Source organism: Euwallacea similis, chromosome 15 (genome assembly GCF_039881205.1).
Source record: "Euwallacea similis isolate ESF13 chromosome 15, ESF131.1, whole genome shotgun sequence".
Lineage (NCBI taxonomy): Eukaryota > Metazoa > Arthropoda > Insecta > Coleoptera > Curculionidae > Euwallacea > Euwallacea similis.
Genome location: NC_089623.1, coordinates 4,176,518 through 4,189,470, shown reverse-complemented (window position 1 = coordinate 4,189,470; position 12,953 = coordinate 4,176,518). Strand labels below are relative to the sequence as shown.

At 32.8% G+C, this 12,953-nt stretch overlaps 2 protein-coding genes across 2 annotated transcripts; both read right to left on the bottom strand.

The window, feature by feature from the left end:
• Positions 1-168: 168 nt before the first annotated feature.
• Positions 169-2,156, bottom strand: LOC136413782 (tigger transposable element-derived protein 6-like). The gene is made up of 6 exons (XM_066397487.1): positions 2,056-2,156; positions 1,929-1,980; positions 1,746-1,881; positions 539-1,679; positions 387-481; positions 169-290 (listed from the first exon to the last, which is right to left on the bottom strand). Exons 1-6 carry the CDS (start codon positions 2,154-2,156, stop codon positions 169-171), a joined length of 1,647 nt encoding a protein of 548 aa, XP_066253584.1.
• Positions 2,157-6,375: 4,219 nt separating this feature from the next.
• Positions 6,376-10,289, bottom strand: LOC136413840 (glutathione synthetase-like). Its single transcript, XM_066397574.1, has 11 exons — positions 9,998-10,289; positions 9,598-9,830; positions 9,391-9,534; positions 9,210-9,337; positions 9,113-9,155; positions 8,823-9,061; positions 8,672-8,770; positions 8,407-8,619; positions 7,009-7,128; positions 6,582-6,689; positions 6,376-6,525 (listed from the first exon to the last, which is right to left on the bottom strand). The coding sequence occupies exons 2-11, from the start codon at positions 9,811-9,813 to the stop codon at positions 6,396-6,398; spliced, it is 1,440 nt and encodes a 479-aa protein (XP_066253671.1). The 5' UTR covers positions 9,814-9,830; positions 9,998-10,289; the 3' UTR covers positions 6,376-6,395.
• Positions 10,290-12,953: the final 2,664 nt, after the last annotated feature.

The window sequence follows — 12,953 nt, the reverse complement described above, 5'->3', positions numbered from 1 at the left end:
TGTATGTACATATAACTATACTGTAGTACCATACTCAAAATGAAGGATATATACATGAGATGCTAATGTGCAGAATTAAAAATGGAATGGCAGGAACAATGCAATTATTTCTTTAAACAAGGATATAGTATTTAAAGCAGTTTTGCAATTATATAATTTGTTTACCTATTAAGTAAGTAGTTGTTTGTGTGAAGTTAAAAAAGAGATAAAAAGAAAACGAGGAAAAGAGGTTCCATAGTTAAATAAATTTGCTGTCTCTTCACCATTATTTAAATAAAATATCTCTCCACCTACAATAATGGTCAAAAGTAGATATATAAAATTGATTTTCTAATTTACAATTGAACAAATGATTATTAAAAAATAATTTGTATATACAGTGAAACCTTTCATAAGCGGACACCGTTGGTTCCAGCTTTTTTGTCCGCTAGTGGGAGGTGTCCGCTTGTGGGAAGGGTGGAAATGAAAATCAAAAATAATACTGCATATTTTTATGGTTTGAGAAAATTAAATTAAAATAAATTGGAATTTAGTATACCAGGTTACTAAAGAGTTAAAAAAATCTAAAATCTTTGATTCTATCATTGTTTTTTGTTTTTCCTTGAGTAAACAACTTTGAAAATGGAATTCTACACTTTTAAGTTTTTGAAATGCCACAAAATCGTCCTGTGCAAATATTTTTAAGTCTTCAATCACTTTCAGGGCTTCACTATAAGATTTTATTGAAGAAATTTCAGTGATTATAACTTCTTCCTCATCATTTTCTTGCATATCTTGCTCACGCTCTTCTAAAAGTTCGTAATCAATGTTGCATTGTTCTTCTGTAGAAATTGCTTCGTCTATGTTTACGTATTCTGACGGTCCCACAGTGCTACAGACTTCTTTGCAGTTTCTTATGAGACTCGCCAAAAGTGACAAAGGCAGGAAGTCTTCTTGTTCGTATTCTTCTTCAGAGGCAGGCAAAGAACTTTCATTTTTCTTAAATCCAGCTTTAGCAAAACAGTTTTTGATAGTGGCTTGGGACACATTATTCCAAGCCCTATGTACAAAATACAAAGCTTCCAGAATATTTATAGATTTAGCTAATTCTGAAGCAGATAAAGCAGCATCTACTTTAGTTAAAATATGTTTTAAAATTAAGTCTCGATACAAGAATTTAACATTTTTAATTATGCCTTGGTCTAAAGGCTGACACACCGATGTACAATTGGGGGGTAAAAAACATATTTTTATGTTTTCTAAATTAAGGTCCCGAGGATGTGAACCGGCATTATCCAAAAATAAAAGTATTTTTCTATTCTGGATCCTCATTCTTCTGTCCATATCTAAAAGCCATTCCTTCATTATATCACGGGTCATCCACGCTTTGGAATTTGACTTCCATGTAGCTGGCAAATCTTTGATAGGAACATTTTTAAGTGCGCGTGGACGGGCAGTTTTTCCAATAACCAATAACTTTTCTTTTTCTCCAACCATACTAACACAGAATAAAATAGTGAACCTGTCTTTTGACATCTTGTTACCGACACATTTTTCAGATTTAAGTGCCAATGTTCTGTTTGGTAATGCTCGGAAATATAAACCGCTTTCATCTGCGTTGTAAATGTCTTGTGATCTGTATCCCAGAAGAAGAGATGGCAACTTTTGTAAAAATTCACTGACATCTTGGGGGTTAACATCTGCCGATTCGCCAGATATAGATTTAAAATTTATATTGTGCCTTTTTCTTCATTTTTCTAGCCAACCATTAGAAGCACTGAATTGTTCGTATTTCAACTTGCAGGCTATTTCTTTAGCTTTAGCTTTTATCAGTGGTCCTGATATTGGAACGTTCTGGCTTCTTATTCGAGAGAACCAATCCAGACATTCTTTATCAATTTTCTGTGGAATATTTTTTAATCTATTAAGTTTTTGCCCTAAACTATCACCAGATTGCCACATTTTGCGAAATTTCTCTTTTTTTTGTAAAATTTCTGTTGCCTGGAATTTTCCTATTTTAAACCCTAAAAAAATAAACAAACAAATATTTCAACCAAGTTTTTGTTACTAACTTACTTCTCTGCTAACTTTCGTACAGATAAATTATCCTTTTCAGCAATATTTATAAGTTCTATTTTTTCTTTTAAAGTTATAAATCTTTTTTTAAGAGGTGCCATGATGTGTTTCGTTTCTTACGACACTACGCAATAAAAACTAAAGTCGTGTTTACTAAGAACCAAATAAAGGGAAAGCCCCGACATTCATTTTTATGGCAAATAACGTAACTAAAATAATATGTATTTTTGGCCGGTCTTCGGAGTTTCACGTCCAGTTGTGGGAGGTTTTTTGTCACTGCAGGAAAAATTTTAATGTCCGTGTCCGTCCGATGGAGGTGTCCACTCATGGGAAATTCTTTTGCATAGAAAAAAGATTTTAACCTTACAGTTTCAAGGAAATTGTCCGGTTATAGGAAGTGTCTGCTTGTGAGGAGTGCTCCGCAAAGAGAGGTTTCACTGTATATGTATATTATAATTTCTTGTTTCAATGCAGATCAAAAACGATATCAAAGATGAAATGTCTATCTTCAATAAATGCAAAAAATCTTGTTTATCAAATTTTATTATTATTAATAAAATATGATAAATATATTAAATAATCAAAATTTCTTCGGACAAAAATAAATAGACAAAATATTATTTATTTTTTTTTAGCTGGAAAAATTGGACGTTTTGTGTTCAGTGTGCAATAAGTTTATTTGCAATAGAGATCGCAAAATGCTTAGTGGTAAATGTTTATCATTAGATTTAAAAATGCAAATAATTGGCGCTCATAAAAGTGAATTGCGCCAAATTGAGATTACGCGTAAATTCGAATAAAAAGCGGTATCGTATGGGCCATACTTAAAAATTTAACTAAATCCGGTACTCCTAATAGTCGAAATTACACGGGACGTCCCAAAAAAATGAGTGCTTTCGTTGTAAAACAACTATCCAAAATTAGTTAAAAGAATCCTTTCACATCATCAAGACAAACAAAAGCCGAATTATAAGTATTACGTGTTACAGATGTTTCAGAGAAAACAATACATCGAAGATTAGTGGATATAGAATTATTTTCCCGCCATCCCGCCAAGAAACCTTTATTATCCAAGAAGAACCGGAAGGCTGAATTAGAATTTGCGCGAGAGCATTTGAAGTGGACTAAAGAACAATGGAAAAAAAGTGTGTTGGAGCAACGAATCTAAATTTAATTAATTTAAATCTGATGGTATTCAGTACGTAAGAAAACTTACCAAATTTTGTTTGAATCCCAAATATACAACATCCACTGTTAAATATGGTGGAGGTTCGATTATGGTGTGGGGTTGCTTTTCCGGTTTTGATATGGGACCTTTACACCGTATTAATGGCATCATGGACAAATTTATGTATCGTGACATACTCAAAAATGTTATGATGCCTTACACAGAAGAATATTTCTCGATTACATTTCAGTTTCAACAAGATAACGGCCCCAAACATTCTTTTAAATTAGTAAAAGGATTTTTAGAAGTTAAAAAAATTGCTGTTGCCAAATGGTCATCCCAGTTTCCCGATTTAAATCCTATTGAGAATTTATGGGAGATTGCTGATCTTCAACTTAGGGATGAAACTTATTCAAAAGGCGACGATCTTTTTATTAGTTTGGAAGAAAAATGGAAAAACATGGATAGCGCAATAATTGACAACTTATTGAATTCGATACCAAGATGTCAAAAAGTTATTAATAACAATGGCTACTTTACAAAATAATGAATACACTTTGTTCATATTTTTAAAGATTTAGCCGCATTTTTTCTTAATTCATACGTTCAAGTAGATTGTTTACTTACTTTTATCCGGTTTAATTTGATGAATTTATATTTTTTTAACACTTTGTGAGGAACTATACTTTTTTGTTATAACAATCATTGTTACTTTTAGGTGTTATATAATATCTATTAAAAAGTTTACTTAATTTATCACGGTTTTCCTTTTTCCGTCGAAAAATCACTTTGTCTATATACTTTTGACCACTACTGTAAATCGAAAACCTAGAAAATTGTTGATTGATCGATCCTAAAAAGCTACAATACGCCAATGATTTTTAGAGAACAGGAGAGAGAATAGGCTTATCTCAATATTATTTCATTTTTTGTCTACAAATTTTTATGTTCATAAAGGATCTATTGATCTAATTGTAAAGTGATAAGGACGTACAAGCAAAGCTCAAAGAGATTAAAATGTTAAACGTTTAAGAATATCTCCTTGATACCTGTTATTTATAGGGCGATGTAAACTCAAAATCACCCATCTTTTTATCTTAAATCCTAATTATTTTAAAAGACTGAGTACATGGGCCAAAGAATCACTGCTTGAGGAAATACAACCACTGAATAAAATATCACAATCAACTTCGAACTAATTAATAAGTAATTAAAATTGCCACCCCTTTTCTTAACTTTCACAATTTTTTTTAAAGTGCTGTAGGCATTAAAAGAAGAGATATATTTTCTATAAGAAAGAGTTTATGTTGAAAGTTTTTAATTTTTACCCAAAACTCGATACAACAATGATTAAGTAAGTAACAAAATTGCAAAATTTATATTTAAAAGAAAATCTAATATATGGTCACTTCACTTGTTGCAATTGATTATCACACATAGGCAGAGGACGAAATTGCTTGCAAATTTCCATTTCGAAATTTTATTACTTACTTCATATTCATTATACCTATATGTATACTTCTGAGTAAACGCTACAAATTCCAAACTTAAACTACGGTATGTTATGAAATGTGTAAAGGTATGTTTTTCTCCATAATAGAGCTGATTTGAATGCTATGAGAGTGTTAGAAATAACGATGTTGACACCTTCAAACATAATTATTTGCTATAAAACACGGTCACGGACTAATTATTCAACGATATTTTTCATAGAAACAATACAAAAAAAAAAACTTATTTCTTCTTAAATCGTTAATGTTACCTCAGCCCTTGATCCTTTGTTACATAAATAGCATAATATTTCAACAAGAAAAAACTTTTGAAGGTGGGTATATCCCGTTAAAACGATTCTGTCAGTTATGCCGGTTAATAATAATTTATCGCGAATGATTCAGAACATGTGGTAATTACCACGAATATAAAAATAAACGGCAATTTCAAACATCAAATAAATATAGATTTTATTGTTTATATTGAGAGAGAAACCAGTTTATCACAATATTCATTTGATGTAAGCATGTAATTAAAATAGTGGAGACGTGCAAGGATCTTTTTATTTAATTGGGGAGTGATTAATTTCAATATAACTGTACTATGTCTTGATCATTTCTTCGCGCAGATTTATATAATTAATTGAAGATTAAAAACAATTATATAACTAGACATATGGAAGGAAAGGTCACAGCTTAATTATAATGCAGCGTACTCTCGAGGATTCGAATTGAATATGTAAATTTTAAGACCAATTTGTTGATGGGTTCTTTAAGTGTTGAAAGTCACTGATTCGAAAATGACAATAAGCAAATTTCAAAAATGTTGAGTTTCTCCTGAAAGTCCAGAAATCCATGAATGTGTCGTTTCCGAAGTTAAATAAACGTCCAGATAAAACCAGATTATTAATAGTAGTAGATCAAAAATACGGAACTCTATGCTTTTTTATTTCATATGCATTATATCTACTTTTGCAAAAACGCAAAAAAGACCAAACTCAAACTAAATATAATATAATAAAGCAGTAAAATTCGGTAGGAACGACTTTTCAAATTTATGGTCTTTGACAACCTGCCGAGTAGTTCACACGAAACCAAGGAACTAACCAAGCGTCCATTTATGGAAATTGTACTCTTATTTAAGTTACTAAAACTTACCCCTGAGGTAAGATCTTAAAATTAAATTAAATTTGGGAATTTTTATGAAGCACACTATGTAATAAGTGATTATTCCGTGATTTTTGGAAGACACTACTAGGTTCCTAGTTAATTTTTTTCTATAACATATTAAAAATTAGCGATGATTTTCTACTATTATTATGACTAGTAATAGGTAAAGGAATAAAAAAGAGCATAAAGAAAAGTAACCAAGAGGGCATTGCAGGAAATACAGCTGGCGGACTAATTGGCGGCACAGTAATTGAGCCTTAGGTCCAAGCACAAAAATTGCAGGGGCTGCTGAAGCTGTAATAGACGATAGTGTCGATTTCGGTGCTGCCATTTGGCTAAAATGCTCTTTATATGAATTAAAGCAATTTAATGTAATAATTACCTAATACAATACTATTAGAATAATTACCGATAAATCAAATTTTACTCATATAAAAATTTGGGATAATTTATAATTTCCCATGAGCAAGTACTTATCTACCACAAAATCCGTCTAGCAAAATTTAAAGAGATCATAAATCAATCAAATAGGGACTATCCAAAGCACCAGATCCGGCAGCTACACCTCCCTCATTTGCAGTAGAGACTTTAGTGCGGAACATGTGACCAACTTGGCGATTTATCGTGATTTTGTGGCGATCTCTGCAAAATTGTTCATGTGGCATAGTTTCCACCAGTGGTATCCTAAACTGCCTTACCCGATTATCAACCCGAATATTCCCAATTCGGAAACCATCTCTACTAATGGCGGTGGGTTGGGTCCACCTGGACGTACCATGTAACCGACTGAGATGGGAGGGTTTATTCTGCAATTATAACATAGATCAGTTGATCTACTCAATTGGGACATTGTGTACAAAAATGGTGCCAATGTAATGGTGTCCGGGAGAATGATTGCTGTTTTATTTCCCAATTACACTGAAATGTGGATGATTGTTATGTGTTGTTTTTGCAGTATTTGCTTATGTAGAAATTGCAATTGCTAATCGAAAGTCAAATCAAGAAAAAAATATACGAATTATAAATTATTAGGATATGGATTGCAAACGCATTTTAATGTGGTTTTTTTTAAGGCAATTTTGAAGAAAAAATAAATCATTTGAAATAACCTGTTCTATTACTTACTTTTCCATAAGAATCCATGCAGTTCGTTCTTTACTATTTTTCATTTGTAAAATAGCATCTCTCACTTCACTACCGTAAATATTATTTCCGCCTCCTTCTCTTTGGGGTTTTAACACAAACCTAGATAACATATTATAAAGGAGAATAAATAGGTGAAGATTTAATTCGCAACATCCCAATAATGCTTTTTATAAACGTTTTGTGCACGGCAGTACGTGCACAGAACATTTTCATATTCAACATGTAGGGAGATAAAAAATATAATTGAATATTTCACATAAGAATGGCAAAAAATAATTTAAAAATCTTGCCTATTCTATCTAAACCCACTGTAATAAATTAGGTAACTCTCTTTCACCCGAAATATAAAATAGTAGTTCTCAATTATTCTAGATTTGTTCTGACAAGCTGTTTGCCAAGACCAGGGGACACAAGAGTACTTTTACCATGTATGGACCATACAGATGGTCCCGAGTTACAGCGAGGAGGAGTATGTATATCAGAACAGTCTATTCCTATGTGTCCGTATCCGTATTCAAAAAAATGGAGCTCTGAATCATTGGACATAGCATCAATTTCTCATTAGATTAAGGCCAATAAGGGCCTAAAATTTAACTTCAAACAGGATTTCTCTTTGAAACTGTTTCCTAAATCCAAATGGTAAATTGAAATCGGCAAAGTTACCTATATTTAATAATCTGTGAAGTAGAAGTCAGATGATAGGGCCTGTTTGACCCATTTGTCCTCTTAAAGAGGAAGATCGTATTGAGAGAAGTTTAAGGCAGAACTTATTAAACCGATTCACTCACCGACTAATTTCACTCAAATATCTTTTTGATGGGTTTTGCGTTAACCTCATCTCCATGTCATCCTTCCTTTCTTTTGAGCAAATGGATCAAACTGAGGCTACCATGCCACATCCATATATTTCATAGGTTGCTTTGGAATAAGTGTAATCATCATTTCTACTACCAAAATTATACGTTTCGATATTAAAACTTAGTGGACTTAAGGCAGAAAATTTGGTCCTCTGGAAGACCGTGGGAACACATCTTTGCTATTAAGGCAGAAATTGGATAGAGAATCTTTCTTCATCGTATTTTGGCCAATATGATGTTAAAACTTTACAATCATATTAAAAGAAATAACATAAAAATATTTATTCTATCGTGAAACTGAATTAAGCTAAATGCAAATTAATGTTAATTCCGACAATAAATAGAACTGTAAAGCAGTCTCTGGGATATTTTAATGGTTTGAATTCTCGTACTTACCACAAACCTTTAAAGTTGATAAATTTATCCATTTCCATATTAATATGAGTCAATACAACTCTCTGATCAAATACAATTCTCTTGGTAATAATCTCACTTATAAACTTCTCAATTGTATACCTACTTTTCTGGATTATCAATGGCCATCTGCAACGCCTTTTCCCCCATTTCATCAAACTCCAGTGCATGCAGTTCAGCAAATATGTCCCTTATATGCTCTAAGTCCTTCACGTCAGACACAAACCGCTCCAACACTCCTGGCATTGCTAAAACTTGCTGTACCTTCTTAGTTCCGGCCAAGTGGTACTGTATGGAGGGGCACTTGATTGCTCTAGATCTAAACTTTAACTTGCTTCAATATAATATGAATCATAACCATTCAACCTTACTTTTCAATGAGGAGCCGAGCCTGCCATTGATTCTGAGTTGGATACTGGACTGGAGAATATCCTGAACGATAGTACACTACACTCACAACAAAATTATCTCTAAAAATCGTTTATTTTTTGCTTCAACTTTTTTATTTTTGAATCTACATACAAAACAAGTTGCTTGTCTTCACTCAATCTCCCCCGATTGTGCATCTCAGTCAAAGTTCTTCTAATCATCTTTACTTCAGGGTTCAACCTCCTCAGCTCAAATTCATGAAATCTTTGATCGCAGATATTATAAGTCACGTCCTCAATAATCATCACAATGACTGCTTTTGGATCAGAGTAAATAGTCCAGGCCTCCAGAAGTCCGGTAACTATCCCTGACAAAGCGTTATTCTCTGGTAACTAAAATGCTTGGCTATAGTGGAGTAATTTGGTATTTAAAATGGTCTTTACATTGCGTAACTGTTCGTAATGTCCCAGTTCCTCTAAAACAAACCTAAAATATAATAGTTTAAAGGATTATCAAGGATATATTTGCGAGTATAGTTACTTATTGATCGCCAATGAGGCCGGGCCAAGCCATCCGAAACCAGCGGCGATAGTGTTAAACTCCACTTGTTTCCACGTGTACAAAGAATCCAACATTAAATCATTGCGCACTAATCCTAAACTTATGGGCTGAAATTTGTCATTGAGGATGGTATGGAAATAATGCCAAAAGGGTGTGTCACCTGAGTAATTCCCTCCTTAAGAACCTCCTCCCATATTTTATACAAATTGGCAGTAAATTGATCCACTTGTATAGTGACCTTTAAGGCATCCCTCAAAAATTCCTCATCATGCGCTACTTTGTGCATAAGCTCATTTAGTGTTGTCTAAAATTTTATGAAACTTTTGGTCTGATTTGAGTGTCAAAAACATAATCACGATAACAGTACTTGCATTTTTACTGCCTTGTGGAATATTTCCCTAGGGAAAGCGGTGGGTAGTAATACAAATGGGGCGAAATTGAGAGAATCTTCAGAGAAATTGGTCTTTGGTCTAATCCCTATTCCATTCATAACAGCCCAATCCTTTGTCTTCGAGACGAGTTCTCGAAGTTCCTTGTTATCTAAGGAAATCTGAACACTGGTGGGAAGCCTCGCTTTTGACATGTTAGTGCTAAATGTTGCTGTAAATTAAGTTAACACAACTACGTAACAGAAAACTTAACTGTCACAACATCAAATAAATTTCATCTTTATATCCTCAATGATTTTCAGTTTTTCTGCGTTACAGTAAATAAGATCCGAATAAATATTGAACTAAGCATCAAGCAAATAAGTAACACATACGTACCTATTGTTTGGGGACTTAATTTTGCACGTAGCACTATGAAAACTGAAGCCGTAACTCATATAAATGACTTAAAATATGTGTAGCCATTACCGCAAATAAGTAATGTAAAAATAGTGACTGAGAGTAAAAATCAATGTCCGTAACGAATGAGGCAATAGAATCAGATAAAAATGTGTGGTGAAGAAATTTGTCTACAAGCAATCATGCAAGTCGCCTTAATAAGTAATGTCCTAGATCTTGAAAGATGGCATGCTCAATTCTTCAATACCATGTTTCTATGAAACTAAACGGTGAGTGAATAATAACAGATTTAATTGCATGTTTTGCTTGGTATGTTTATTAACACTCAACAAAAATCAAGCGGAATTACACTCCCAAACCCAATTGTGGTTCATTAATTCCTGTTCAAGTTCGATGAATAATAAATTACTGTTTTTGTTAGTGTAGCAATAATACAGCAATATCGTTCCCTTTTAAATAAATATCACTAATTGTCAACCAAATATAATATGCGTACCACACTAACATATAGTTTTACATAAAGCAGAACGCAGGTGCTACTGAACTTGTAGTGAAACTACGTAATTGCTTACCTAACCACGTATTTCACTATGTTGTTTAATACACTATATTGTTAGCTCTTATCAGTGTCGTACTTTGAAACTAAGTCAATTTATGAAATACGATAGCGTCTAATTTACAATTACCTAAATGCAGACATGTGCTAAACACCTATTATAAGTCAAAATTTGTAACATGATTTAAATGTAATTGATACTACCTAGTATCCATTCCTTAACTAGATACACATTAGAAGAGGGTGTGTAATTTGTGCAACAATACACTCAACTGCATAAAAACGGATACCTTAAAATTTTAATATATCAAAACCTTAAAGAACTTTTTTATTCTTTGCTCAATGTTCATGATTTTTTCAGCGATTTTTCATAGGAGGAAAATTATCAGAAACCTATCAGTTTCTCGTTAAATTATGATTTTGTACTATACAATTAGCAATATCGTAAGAGCAACTTAGAGCTACTACAAAGCAATGCGTCGTACACATAAAAAGTAGTATCTGTTAACGCTTCAAATATCTATTGTACATATACGGTATATTATATCAACTACTTGCTAATGCTTCAAATATAATATCTACTACACGTGGGGTATTTACTATACCAACGAAATATTTGCTTTAGTTAAGTAATAGTAGTAATAATAGATAATTGAAGCATCAATAAATACTAGTTTTATTCTTGTGTCACTGCCATTTTTTGAAAAAAAGTCGTTCTCAGATGATTATAGAATTGAGCAGTGTTCCAAAACTTTGACTAAAAGAAGAACCCATGTATTAATATCGCAAGAAAGTTTAATATTAGCTACTCTACTAGTCAAGGTATAGCTAATAGTAAACTTGGCATTTCAATGTTAAAATATCACCGAACAATTTTTTAGCATTTCTAATTTAAGAGGAATTGACACAATTACTTGAATTTTAAATAGGACCATTTTTATTTTGTTCATTTGTCTTTCTTGCTAATTTCAAAAATATCAAATTTTAAGTAATGAATTCTAACCATTTCCTCACAAATGACTGATATCTACATATACTATATTGCTCTGAAAAAGTTATTTATAAAAAAATTGGCTTGTCTAGCTACGTAGGTAGCACAGACTGTCCGCTGAATATCCACATTTCAAATGCCACTATTTTTTATTATGCAGCGTGAAAAATATAAATAGCTTGTTACGTTTTCAATTTGTTAAAGAATTAGAAACAATCAAGTTGTGCCATCATCCATTCTGAGTAACAAGTTCAGTCCTGATCTCGATTTGCATTTAATACAAAGAGAGGGAGTCATTTAATTTAAAGTGTCATTTAAATAATGAAAAGTTTATTGTCATCCTGTGATCATACTGACGCAATAGCAAAAAATCACTGATACTGAGGATATTTTTAATATTAACAATTTCCTAATTTTTCCTCGGTTAGGCACCTCGCAGTGATACCACGCACGGAGATAAAGCCATTAGTAGCTATGTGGTACGACTATGCCATCTATATTTATAGCACACAAGAGTTTTCGTTTTCTCAAAATTGTTTTAAGAAGCCTCTTTAAATAATTTGTAATGTTACTTAAATTATGGCATATACAGGTATCACCAGTTCAAGTGAAAATATAAGGATTGTGGAAACTGGAGGACCACACAAAGTTTAATATGCCTCCAACAAAGACCAATGAAGTGGGTTGCAAGGATAGGGGCTGACGTGGGAGGCGTCAGTCCAGTGTTAGCAGATTTCATCCAGTTTCAAAATTGTTACTAATATAAATTCTAGTGATGGATAACATTTTTTTTTTCATTTATTTACATTGCTGCTTTTTACTCTGATATTTTTAAAATGAAGGCAGCGAAATCGATATTAATCTAAACATCGAAGTGGAGAGATTGGCTAGACTGACTCCGCTCATGTGAGCTGCTAGCCTCGCAAACCATCTCGTTGGTTTTTGTCGGAGATATATTAAACCTGATACGGTTTTTCTCCCACTTGCAAAATCCCTACTTTTCCACTTGAACTGAGGATACCTGTATAGTATCCAAAAATATGGATGTGTAGTGTCCAGTGGAGGTCTCGTGGTTATTCTGTGGATCTTTTGTGGGCTTCCGGTCAATGTCCCACATGTCTATTCGAGAACAGAACATGGACGTCCACTGAATCTAGGTATTCTTTTTCTAACTCATCATCCTCATGCAACAGATGATATATCCTTCGTTTGAGGGAAAACTGCTAAAAATAATTACATAAAGTTAGGTCAGTTAAATGAGAAGAAAGTTGCCATTTTTAGAGAGTTTTAATAAGTCGGACACGAGATCGCCACAATCCCAAGACAAACATAGAGTAATTTGTTATAGCATTGCTAGTGTGGTCAGGGAAATTATCGCAATAATTACA

Bases quoted from the DNA above. Each gene is read 5' to 3' on its own strand.
- LOC136413782 (XM_066397487.1), bottom strand. From the start codon at position 2,156: ATGGCACCTCTTAAAAAAAGATTTATAACTTTAAAAGAAAAAATAGAA. The intron at 482-538 runs GTATACTAAATT...AAAAATATGCAG, and splicing joins TTTAACTCTTTAGTAACCTG to TATTATTTTTGATTTTCATT. The intron at 291-386 runs GTTTCACTGTAT...CCATTATTGTAG, and splicing joins ACGGTGTCCGCTTATGAAAG to GTGGAGAGATATTTTATTTA.
- LOC136413840 (XM_066397574.1), bottom strand. From the start codon at position 9,813: ATGTCAAAAGCGAGGCTTCCCACCAGTGTTCAGATTTCCTTAGATAAC. The intron at 8,771-8,822 runs GTATGTAGATTC...AACGATTTTTAG, and splicing joins GAAGACAAGCAACTTGTTTT to AGATAATTTTGTTGTGAGTG. The intron at 6,526-6,581 runs GTAAGGCAGTTT...ACAATTTTGCAG, and splicing joins ATATTCGGGTTGATAATCGG to AGATCGCCACAAAATCACGA.